Source organism: Antechinus flavipes, chromosome 3 (assembly GCF_016432865.1).
Source record: "Antechinus flavipes isolate AdamAnt ecotype Samford, QLD, Australia chromosome 3, AdamAnt_v2, whole genome shotgun sequence".
NCBI lineage: Eukaryota > Metazoa > Chordata > Mammalia > Dasyuromorphia > Dasyuridae > Antechinus > Antechinus flavipes.
The window spans coordinates 589,548,940-589,561,220 of NC_067400.1; the positions used below are offsets into that span (position 1 = coordinate 589,548,940).

Here is a 12,281-nt window from a genome sequence, read left to right on the forward strand (position 1 = left end):
TCTCTAACCACTGCTCCGTCCCGATGCGGATGCTCTCCTTCCTTGCCCACAGATAAGCCCATGATGATCATAACAGAATACATGGAGAATGGCGCGCTGGACAAATTCCTGCGGGTGAGCAGTAGGGTCCTGGTGACAGTTGGGGGAGGACGGGATTCCCAGACACTGGGTTCAGAGGCGGGGGTTCGGGCTGCCTCCTTACACACTAACCCTCCGCCTCCGGGGCTCCAGGAGAAGGACGGCGAGTTCTGTGTGATCCAGCTGGTGGGCATGCTACGGGGCATCGCGTCGGGCATGAAGTACCTCGCCAGCATGAACTACGTGCACCGCGACCTGGCCGCCCGCAACATCCTCGTCAACAGCCAGCTGGTGTGCAAGGTGTCCGACTTCGGGCTCTCCCGGGTCCTGGAGGACGACCCCGAAGCCACCTACACGACCAGCGTGAGTGAGCGTGGGAGCCCCGGGCGGTCCGTGGGAGGGAGCCCGGGCAGGTCCGGGCTAACGGAGCGCGCTGGCCACAGAAGGCCGAGGAGGCCCTTTGCCTGTCAGACCAGAGCACGGCTCGCTGGGTCAAATGTGGGTTACAAAGAACTTCCACTTGTGCTCTGCTTACACTGTTTTGGGAGGAAGATGTGCCGGGCAGAGAAACTGGGGCATGGGGAGGTGTTAACTGATGCTCAGACACAAACTAGAATCTGGATCTCTCTGACTGTAAGCCTTAAGATGTCAGGAATAAAAGGGAATAAATGGGATGTCAGGGCTAGGAGGGTCCTTAGAACCCAGGAGGTCAGAGCTGGGAGGGCCCTTAGAACCCAGGAGGTCAGAGCTGGGAGGGCCCTTAGAACCCAGGAGGTCAGAAATGGAACAGGGATTTTAGAGGCACCGAATCCAAGCCATTTATCTCACGGTTGGAATCTAGAGGAACAAAGAGTTGAATCAACATATAATATGACACGACTTTTGGCAGCAAAGGGGTTAAAACTTCTCATTCACATTCATGGATGCATGAAGTAGAAACAGGCCAAGCAAAGGATACTGAGAAATAAAGGATACTGACTCCCTTACTCCCGGCCCACCCGCACCCCCTCCTCAGCCAGAGACTTGAACATGTCCGGTAACAGAGCCTTGTGACTCTTCTGCAGGGAGGGAAGATCCCCATCCGATGGACAGCCCCGGAGGCCATCTCCTACCGCAAGTTCACCTCCGCCAGCGACGTGTGGAGCTACGGTATTGTCATGTGGGAGGTGATGAGCTATGGAGAGAGACCCTACTGGGAGCTGTCCAACCATGAGGTAGGTGTGCGGACACCCAGAGCTAGTGGTTGGGGTCCTGGCTCAGTCCCCGAGGCTGTGGGAGAAGTTCATAGGATTTATGTAGAATTGAGAGATCAGGCAGCTCACATAGTCCGGCCTCCTCATTTCATAGAGGAGGAAACTGAGTTAGAGAAAGAAGGCTCCTTCATCTGAAGGGTCACAGGAAGGGAGAGCAGAGCCCAATTCAAACCTGAGTGCTCCAAAGTGACAGCCAGGTGTGCTTTCCAGGGCCCTGTGATCCCTTCCTCCCATCAGTCTCAGAGTAAACATCTGTGTGACTCAGCCACCCAGCCTCTGCTGAATTCAGCAGGAACTTGAAAACATCTTGACTAGCTCCCTATTATTGCCTGTAAGATAAAATAAAAACTGCTCAGCTTGGCGTTCAAGGCCCCTCATGATCTGCTTCCAACTTTCCTTTTCAGCCTTATCTCTACCTTTTTTTCTATCCCATTCCTTCCAGTCAAGAAATATTAAATCAACAAGCATTAATTAAGTGCTTGCTGTGTTCCAGACCATGTGTTAAGAACTAGGGATATAGATTATAGGTAAAAAGAGAAATAGTTCTTGACTTCTGGGGGCTTGCAATTTTATAAGGGAAAACAATGTGAAGGAGAGATGAGAAGCAAAGTTGGGGGGAGTCCAGAGAGTCAGAAACCCAGCCAGCAGAGGTTGGCCTGGTCCTACCATCTTTAATGGAGGTTTCGGCCAAATGGAGAAGGGACTGCTGCAGTGGAGGGGTCTTCCAGGGTGAAAAAGGTCCATCCTCTCTCTACTCTAGTCAAAATAGACTCCTCTGTTCTCCTGCTTCAGGCTGCCTCTTCTTACCTTGTGTAGGACTCCATGTTTGTAACCCATGGCCTCTTCATGGCTGTTCATCACTACTAATAAGAAATGGAGTCTTGTATACAACAAGCACTTAGTATATGCTTGTGGCAATAAAGAACATGGGTCTTATCCTTCCTTTTGGATTGTAAGTTCCTTAAGAAAAGGAGCTAGACCACGTTTTAATCTTCATATTCTCAGTGCTGAGGAATAGAACCTTGGACTTTGTACAGACTTCCATGCCCTAGGTGCTTCATAAATGCTTATATACATGGAGTGTTCACTCAGTTTTAAGCCTCTCATTTTTCAGCCAAGGAAGTGAGCCCAGGGAGATGGAATTCTTTACCCAATAGCACCCAGGTAGTGGTTGCCAGAGACAGGATTTGCACCCAGGTCCTGGGCGGAGATTCCCCCTTTGGGTCTTGCTCGTTTCTCACCAAGCTCTTATAGGTCGTATCCTCTTTTCTCTCCTGCCGACTTCACCTGCAGGTCATGAAGGCCATCAATGAGGGCTTCAGGCTGCCGGCTCCCATGGACTGCCCCTCGGCCATCTACCAGCTAATGATGCAGTGCTGGCTGCAGGAGCGGGCACGGAGGCCCAAGTTCCCGGACATCGTCAGCATTCTGGACAAGCTCATCCGGGCCCCTGAGTCTCTCAAGACCCTGGCGGACTTTGACCCCAGGTGAGCTTCTGGGAGATCCCGAGGACCCGCAGGGTGGCCTGGGCACAGCTGGCCACCTCCCTGAGGGGTCACAAAGGCTGCCCACCTCCCCGCTCAGCAGCTGGCATGAGCTGGTCTCGGGGCCTGGCACATGAGCCCTCCTGAGGCAGGAGCTATGGCACTGGGGTGAGAGCTCTCAGAGGCTGTGCCAGGGGCAGCTTGTGCCAAGGAGGGTGGCAGCTCCCTGGGAGAGACAATGGCAGGGAACCACCACACGACAGGGCCCAAAACGGGCATCCCTGGCGGCCCAAGCGGGTATGAGGATTCCCACTGGAGACCAAGCTGGGCTGAGAAGGCCTGTGCCAGCCGTAGCCTAGGAGGGGCAGGGCGGGCTGAGGGGCACCTCACAGACCACCTAGGCCATAGAGTCACCTCAGGCCCAGAAAGAAGAAAGTCATCGGGCAGGTTAATTAATATTGGAGTCTGGACTAGAAAAATCTTCTGACTCCCAGCCAGTCCATCAAAAAACTTTTATTAAGCACCTGCTGTATGCTTGGTGATGGAGATGCAAAGTCATCTAGGAGCCCCCATTGCAGCGGAGGACCCGTGACCCGGAAGGCGGTGGTGACCCCAAAGAGCCCGGCTGAGGATGTGTGCCCCCCACCCCAGCCCTGTCCCCCCGGCCTCAGACAGCCATTTCTTCCAGGGTCTCCATCCGGTTGCCCAGCACCAGTGGCTCCGAGGGCATTCCCTTCCGCACCGTGTCTGAGTGGCTCGAGTCCATCAAGATGCACCAGTACACAGAGCACTTCATGTCGTCGGGCTACAACGCCATCGAGAAGGTGGTGCAGATGACCAACGAGTGAGTGTCCCTCCCCACACTGCAGGTTCCCAAAGGGGGAGTCGGGGTAACAGTGACTTTGGGGGAGCCCCAGTTACCTGGCACCCCAATAGAAGCCTCCAGGCTCATGTAATGGGAGAGCTGGGAGGGCCCTTAGAACCCAGGATGTCAGAGCTGGGAGGGCCCTTAGAACCCAGGATGTCAGGGCTGGGAGGGCCTTTAGAACCCAGGATGTCAGAGCTGGGAGGCCCTTAGAACCCAGGATGTCAGAGCTGGGAGGGCCCTTAGAACCCAGGATGTCAGGGCCGGGAGGGCCCTTAGAACCCATGATGTCAGGGCCGGGAGGGCTCTTAGAACCCGGGATGTCAGGGCTGGGAGGGCCCTTAGAACCCAGGATGTCAGGGCTGGGAGGGCCCTTAGATGCCTACATATCAGTATTGGGAGAGAGCTTAAAACATGGAATTCTGGCCATGAAGGAAGGTTAGAGCTTTTCGAGTAATTTCCTGAGGAGGAAGCAGAGGAGCCCAGAGGGGAAGTCATTTGCCCACAGTCACGGGGCTGATCCATCGTGCCGCGGAGCCCCAGCTGCCCCCTTTCCAAGCCCGCGTTCTTCCACGCGGCTGCTCCCGTCTGCCTCTCAGAGCTGCCCAAGCCCACAGGGGAAGTGGTTCAGGCGAAGGAGCCTTGGAGGAGAGCCATGAGCAGAGGCAGTGACTGGGGAAACCGGCTTCATCTGGTTTCTGCGTTGTTTGAGGCTGGGCTTCATGCCTGCTCCCCATCCCGGGCCCCTCCCTGCCTTGCTGCCCCCTCCGAGCATCCAGGGAAACAAAGGCTTCCTTCTCCCCCATTTCTGTCCTTGGCTTCTGCCCCCTCAGAGGGACCAGGGAGGAGGAGGGAGCCTGGGTCTGCTGGGCACACTGGCTGCATCTTGAGAGTGGGAGCATAAGACCCGGGTTCCAATCCTGCCCCTGATACTGATGCATGCTTAGGCAAAGTTTCCTCTCTGCACCTCGAGTTCCTCATCTATAAAATGGGAACAGGTTGGACTAGAAAATTCCTAAAATCTCTGACACATAAATTTTATATTTTGAGCTGAAATGGCCCACAGCTTATTCTTAAAAAATGAAGATACCCCATGTCTCTGTCTCTGTCTCTGTCTTTCTCTTCTTCTTCTTCTCTTTCTCTGTCTCTCTCCTCTTTCTATCTCTCTGTCTCTTTCCTCTCTCTCTCTCTCTCTCTCTCTCTCTCTCTCTCTCTCTCTCTCTCTCTCTCTGTCTCTCTCTCTCCCTCTGTCTCTTTCTCTCTCTCTCTCTGTCTCTTTCTCTGTCTGTCTCTGTCTTCCTCTCTTCCTCTCTGTTTCTGTCCCTCTCTGTCTTTCTCTCTGTCTCTCTCTCTCTCTCTCTGTCTGTCTCTGTCTCTGTCTCTCTGTCTTTCTCTCTGTCTCTCTCTCTCTGTCTCTCCTTTCTCTGTCTCTCTGTCTCTGTCTTCCTCTCTTCCTCTCTGTTTCTGTCCCTCTCTGTCTCTCTGAATCTTTTATTCTCTCTACCTAGTCCCAGTTCTAAATTAAATCCTCTGATCCCTTTCCCTCTGAGCTTCCCAACCCCTGGCCAGGTTCCTGACAGCTTCAGGGTTTGGATCCTTGACAGGACCTCTTGGAAGAGCTGCCTCCTTCTCTCTGGTTTTGGGATTGGGGACCTTTCCCGGCATGGCCCGGCCCGGCATTTGGGAACAGGGCCATGCATAGACTCCTTCCCCCTGGGGCCAGCTTCCTTTGAAGGGTGGGACCTGTGTAAGGGGAGAATTCTACTAACCCACCCCAGAAGGGGGGAGACCATCCTTAGAAGCCTTTTGTGTCTCTAAAAATAAACGCCTATTTGAGCAGCCCAATTTCTGGGAGGTCAGAGGTCTCCGTGAGAATAGGCCCCTTGCCTGGAAAACAGGTCCCGAGGGATTTGGGAACCAGTTGATGAGGTCAGAGGGGAGAAGTGGAACCTTGGACCCTAGATCTGGGCTGGTCTCTGTGTTCCCTGGGGACTCCCAGCAAAGCCACTTAAGACATTTTGGCTAGGCAGCTACAAGTAGACCTTCCTTGGGTCTCATCTTTCCCTTCCCCAGGGATTGCCTGTGGTGGGAAACAGGAGGACTTGGGGAAGGGAGGAGACAAACTTAAGAGATTGCAAAGAATTAGTTAGATTAAGGGGAGGAGAAGCAGGAGCTCTGAAAGAGCTTTTTTAAATAAGCAATTTTAAAATAAGAGATTTGAATTAAATGACATCTAAGACCACTGCCCCTGTCCCTGCTGGCCCTGACATTCTATGACCCAGCTCCACTATTCTATATACTCTCTGAGGTCAAACCTTCTCTACGTATCTTCCTCCTGATGTTCATTAGGGGCCTTCTTTTTTCCGCTCCAAATCCTGTTTGTGAGAGAAGGAGAAACTTCCTCAAGTCCCCTCCTCCCAGGGGAAAAATCCCAAGGGGTCAGCAGAAAAAAGTTTACAGGAAACGGACCCTCCGTGAAGAATCTCAAAATAGCTCTGGATTCCCCTTGCTCATTGATTTCCCATGAGCAGTATCTCTTGACTTGGTGAGGTTGGGATCATTTTAAAAGAAAGTATTAGATTAAATTCAAAAAATTATTCCAAGCTCTCTTCTCCCTACTCCTATGTGTCCTGGTACTGAGCAAGTCCTGAGCCCCATGATTCTCCTTCCTTCCCATCAAAGAATTCTTTCATAACAAGCCAAGGCGAGGCAGAAACTTACCTAGATTCTGGATAGGGAAACTGAGGCAGGAGTAGACTTAGGTTGGGCACCCAATTCCCTGGGAAATACTGGACAGGGCCTAGGGATGGATAGACTCCTAGAATTGAAGCTATTTTGGGTTGGAGGCCTGATCACAGGAACACTTTTATCTCTGAAAAAAGATGGGGACGAGAATCAGGTATAACTTTCATATAAGGAAATGTATTGAGGTGCTTGGGATACTGATGGGATGTAGTGGGCTGGGGAAGAGGGGCACTCAGGAAGAAAAATCTAGATGTAGGTACTAGTGTCCACCACACGATCCTCTCAGAGAACAGCAAAGCTAAAACAAATGGCCTTAGAACCCAGGAGGTCAGGGCTGGGAGAACATGGAATGTCAGAGCCAGGAAGGCCCTTAGAACGCAAGATGTTGGAGTTTTAAAGGCCCTTAGAACCCAGATGTCACAGCTGGGAGGGCCCTTCGAACATGGGATATCAGAGCTTGGAGGGCCCTTAGAACCCAGGAGGTCAGAGCTGGGAGGGAACTTAGAACACAGAATGGCAGCTAACAATGAAAGTCCCTTGTATCCAGTACCCTCATTGTACAGAAGGAGAGGTCTGGAAGGGAACAATTATGTGACCAAAGGCACACATCGCTCTGGGTGCTTGGATGGGATCACCTTTCGGTCACTTCCAGTTCTAAGTTTCTGATCCTATAATTTCATCAACAGAAAGTTCAATTCAATTAGACAAGCACTTATTAAGCCCCTATTGTGTGCAGAAAGCACTGTTCTGGGCACTGAGAGACACTGTAGTTAGGTAAAGCGGGTTCCCCTTACCTGATGCATGTCAGTATGGTATATTGGCTCTGAAGCAGAGGGCCTGGGTTCAAACCCCACCTCCAGTGCTTACTTGACCTCCCTTTCTATCAGTTTCCTCGGCTGTGGGGACCCCCTCCAGACCCAGGTTCTGTGAAGAACACTATCCAGATCTCTTTCTCATAGCCATGGTTGCAGCTGGGACAGGAGGGCTCTGCGGCCTCTGGGAGGGCAACAGTAGTCCTGAGCCGAGGCAGAGACGGAGTCTCCGGGGACGGGACATCCTTTTCCCCAGACCTTTAGTCCCGAGGTCTGGCTCTGCCTTTCCCTGCTCAGCACACCCCTCTGGTAGCTCCCAAAGCCTGTGGGAAAATCATGTCTCAAGAGATGCAAATAGAAGCAAATATCATATAATTAGCTCTTTTAACAACCCAGAGACTGGGCCCATAAAAACTTGGGTGTTTTCATCTGTTTGGGTCTGGTGGGTGATGGTGGCGGCAGGGGAGAGTAACAAAGACCATAATAAAAAAATACTCTCTGGGGCTTTGGGGGAGCACGGGCAGGTTTGTACAAGGATGGGGGGAGAGGAGAAGCAGGAACGGGGAGAAGGGGGCGTTGGGAGAAGGCAAAACTCTTTCAAGCAGAGGATTTGCTCAGTCGTGAATATCTGCCCTGAAAGGTTAGGGTTTCCGACTGAGACCTGAGTATCTCTGGGAGTCTGGGCTATCTTCCACCGAAGGCTGAGAGAATCATTTCTTTATGACTTCTGTCTCCCTGTAGAGTGAGGAGAAGGAAATGCCCTGGGGGAGAAGCCAGGAAGGTTGGTTCTTCCTGTTAAGTGCTCTGAGATCACTGGATTGAATGAGGGCAAGTTGGGGAGACATGGAGACTCATTCTGGGAAACCACACTTTGAGTGGTGATGGGTGAAGGGGATTGGACAACTCCCTTGAAGTCCCCTGTCATGGGCAAACCCTACTTTGGGCCACCTGTCATCCCAGCCACTCAAGGAGACATTCAAATAATTCTCCCGTCACCCTCAAGTTTCTCTGGATTTGTTATCCAGTAGAAATAGCCCAGCTCTTCAGTCTGGGGGTTTCCTAACCCACAGAATAATGGGTATTCTAAATTTCCTTCTAGTTCTGGCATTTTATATTCTAAGACCCTGTCCATCTCTAATATTCTGTGCTCCCCAGTCCCTTCCAGTTCTGAAGTTCTATTTTCTAATAGAAGTGTGATTCTTCTAAGCCTATGTCCTAAGGTCCCACCCACTTAGAATATTATGTTCTAAGATTTGACTTTCTATGTTCTTAGTTTCCTTCCATAAACATTCTAAATTATAAGGTCTCTTTAAGTGCTGACATTTCATGTTCTAAGGTCCCTACCCAGTTTTATGTCCTAAGGTCTCTCCAAAATGTGACTTTCTATGTTCTAAGGTTCCTTCTCTATTGAACATCCTAAAATTGTAAGGTCCCTCTAAGCTCTGACATTTCATGTTCTAAGGTCCCTACCCAATTCTATGTTCTAAGGTCTCTCCAAAATAGGGCTTTTTATGTTCTAAGGTTCCTTCTCTGTTGAATATCCTAAAATTGTAAGGTCCCTCAGAACTCTGACATTTCATGTTCTAAGGTCCCTACCCAATGAAACATTCTGTGTTCTAAGGTCTCTCCAAGATATGATTTCAAAGATTCCTTCCATATTATACATTCTAAATTGCAAATTCCTCTAAGCTTTGACATTCTCTTTTTTGAGGTACCCCTACCCCGAGTTCTGCTATTCTATGGTCTCAGGTCTCTCCTGGCTCTGATCTCCTATGTTCTAAGTTCCCTTTCATCTCCAAATATTCTTTATTTTAGGATCTTTCCAATTTTGCTTCTCTATTCTAAGATCTCTTCCAGTTTGGACATTATGGGCTCTAAAGTCTCTCTGATTCTGCAGGTCTGTGGTTCTCGGTGGTGCCGTAACGCTCCCTCTCTCCCTCCCACAGGTCCCTCCTCCTGCCTCTGTCCCTCCCTCTCCTCCCGACTTCTGCCTCCCTTCCACAGCTCCCCGAATCCCCATCTTGCTCTCCAGTTCCCTCTTCTCCTTCTCTTCCAAACCTTCCTTCCCTCCTTCCCTCCCTCCAGTCCCTAACTCTCCCTCTCTCCCTCCCTCCCGCACAGCGACATCAAGAGGATCGGGGTCCGCCTGCCTGGCCACCAGAAGCGAATCGCCTACAGCCTCCTGGGTCTTAAGGAGCAGGTGAACGCCGTGGGGATCCCCATCTGAGCAGAGCCGCCCGTTGTGGGACAGGAGGATGGGGCCAGACCGAGAAGAATGATGTTCTGCTCCCTTCTCTCCTCCACAGCTGATGGGACAAATGGGAAATACTTGAAGAAACTCAGAATTAAAACAAACCATGGCCTCCTCCCTCCTGGAGGAAAACTGGCTGCTAAGTAAGGGGAGGCCACAGCCATCGGCCTGGCCCCTGCGTCATTCTTACCTGTCCCCAGTGCTCTCTTCCTCAGCTGAAGTCCCTCGTTGATGCTGCCCCCGGGGGCCTCCCCAGCCCTTGCTTCGGGGTGTGTGGTGCCCTTACCCCGGGCCAGATGGCTGCTGGGCTGACAGCCTGGTGAAGCTTCTCTTCACCCCGTAATCCACGGGGGGCATCGAGCACTTAACCATACCTTCCGGGGAAAGAATTCCCTCGGCTCTTGTGGCATTTCTCAAACTGCTGGTCCAGGCGGAACCATCCCCATGGGAAGAGAGAACCCTCTTCCTGTTCACTCTTTATAAGAGAAAAGAGCCTGAACCAGACTGAAAAATTAAAAACCCAGACGACACCATGGAGACCAGACCCCAGTCTGATGGGCAGATCACCTTGGGGGCCCGAACGGCCCTCGGCTTGTTTCCCCACCATTTTCCTTCATTTGGACCATCCCTTCCCACTCCGCCCTTTCCCATCCTCCAGCCCGAAGTACTGTTTGGCCGTGGACTCTGAGGGTTTTATTGGGTTGTATTTTTATTTTATATATTTTGTATTTTGTAGAGAGTGTGTTCGTGTGGGACCCTGCTGGGGGTGAGACAGTGGTGGGATGGGAGGGGTCCTGTATCTAACATTCCTGAGTCTGGGAGGAAACAGCCTGGCCAGCCCGCACAGTCATACATTATGGACTTCTGAGGGAGGGTCTTCCTTTTCCTCCCTCTCCGTTTATTCCGGCCTCCTGCCTCATTCCTCTCGATGGTGGTCACAAGTCTGTCAGTGTTAACCTTGCAAAAGATTGGTGTTTTATGGGTTATTTTTTTGTGACATTAATTTATTATTTTTTATATTTATTGTTAGAAATTAATTATTTCTACATCAGATTAAAGTTGCGATTGGTTTCCAAATATGTCCGTGGTGTGTGTTTGTTCTCTGGGAATCTAAACTTTGGAAATGGGTCTCTTCAGACAAGGAACGCAGTAGAATGGGGAGGGGGGGTGAGAGTAGTGGTTTGGGAGTTGGGAGATCTGGGTTCAAATCTCTGATCTACCTTTTGTTACCTAAATGAACAAGTTGTATCCGTCTGGGTCTCTGCTTCCTTATCTATAAAATGAGGTGTTGAACTAAATTTATTCATTCGATAAGAATTTATAAAGCACCTACTTTTCCTTGATGGTCAAAATACAGAGATAAAAACTAAAAATCCCTGTCCTTAAGAAGCTAACATTGTATTTGGGGGGAGAAGGGGAATAGGAGATGGAAAGCTGCATCACAAATGTATATATATGTGTGTGTATGTATAAAAAGAGAGATCTATAGATATATTTATATAGATCTATATATAGATATAGATATATACCAAGCAATTTCCTGGTGGAGAATACCAGCAATTTGGGAGATCAGAATAGGTTTCCTGTAAGAGGAAACATGAGCTAATCTTGGAAGAAAGATAGGGCTCTTAAAAGGTGACAGGAAGGAGGGAGAGCATTCCAAGTTTGGGGAACCAAGCAAAGGCTTGGAGGCAGGAAATAACGTGTGCGGAAACATCAAGTGAGCCAGTTTACCTGGATCCTAGGAGTACATGTAGGCGAGTAGGATGGGAGCTAGACTGTCAGAGGCTTTGAAGATCAGACGGAGGAGTCTTCACTTTATGCTACAAGCAGGAGGGTTTCCTTAGCCCAAGAGGGACCAAAGCAGGGCTTTAGGGATCTTAATTTGGGAGTTGTATGGGGAGTAGATGGAAGGAAGGGGGGGATTCTCATTAAGGCTATTGCTAGGGCCAGGAGATAGAGCACTGGGGGCACTGAAGTCAGAAGGACCTGAGTTAATCCAGCCTCAGACATTTATTAGCTGTGTGACTCTGGGCACACCGTTTAACCTGACTTCCATCCCCCACAAAAAGCTGTTGCTATAGTCTAGAGATGCTAAGGGTCTGGAGTAGGAGACTGGCGAATTAAGAGAGAACGGAGGACAGATGGGCGATCTCTTCTTATGATCTGATGAGGATTTTCTCTAGCACTTGGGCCCCAGCCTCCTTAAGCCCTTCATCCCATTCCCTACCACCCTGAGCACAGGGCGACCCCTTGAAACGTCCTCGTTGTTACTCAGAGACATGCTCCATACTCTTCCCTAAGACTGGTGTGAGACTCACCAGCCCCTTCGTGCTACTTCAGGTCCCCCCTCGCTGCCCAAATTCCCAGAAGGGTTTGGTGGAGGGCGGGCAGGAGAGAGGAGCTGTGGGCAGCTGTTTGGTTCCTGGTACCAATGCTGGGGAGTCCCTGCCCTTGGGGAAACTCCTACATTAAGCCAAGAGGGACTGGGACAAGCTCCCACCTTCCATTCTCTCCTCTCAACTCAAGGAATTTAGACGGTGTGAGAATCCTCCAATCCAACCCCCTCAGTCCAAGTGAATTCAATTCAATTTGATTAGGGAGAGATTTAGAGTTAGGGGTCCTAGGTCCTTGGGGGACTTTGGACAAATTGCTTTTCTCTGAGTCTTCATCTGTAAAATGAGGTAGAGGGATGAACTAGAACGTTTCCAAAGTTCCTAACTCTATGATCCTATAATCATAGAAGCCCATGTTCTTTTCCAAATCCTGTATTTTTTTCTTTCCAAAGCACTT

At 50.5% G+C, this 12,281-nt stretch overlaps 1 protein-coding gene across 2 annotated transcripts in view; it reads left to right on the top strand.

The window, feature by feature from the left end:
* The window catches only part of EPHA2 (EPH receptor A2), a 39,416-nt gene extending 28,851 nt beyond the window's left edge, over window positions 1-10,565 (top strand). Inside the window, exons 12-17 of one of the 2 annotated variants that reach the window (XM_051988459.1) lie at window positions 53-114; window positions 232-441; window positions 1,143-1,292; window positions 2,625-2,818; window positions 3,504-3,659; window positions 9,184-10,565. In XM_051988459.1, coding sequence (XP_051844419.1) covers window positions 53-114; window positions 232-441; window positions 1,143-1,292; window positions 2,625-2,818; window positions 3,504-3,659; window positions 9,184-9,430 — 1,019 coding nt within the window. In that variant the 3' untranslated portion in view covers window positions 9,431-10,565. The remainder of the gene's footprint in view (window positions 1-52; window positions 115-231; window positions 442-1,142; window positions 1,293-2,624; window positions 2,819-3,503; window positions 3,660-9,183) is intronic. The other variant, XM_051988461.1, reaches the window with a different exon arrangement.
* The last annotated feature ends 1,716 nt before the right edge of the window (window positions 10,566-12,281 follow it).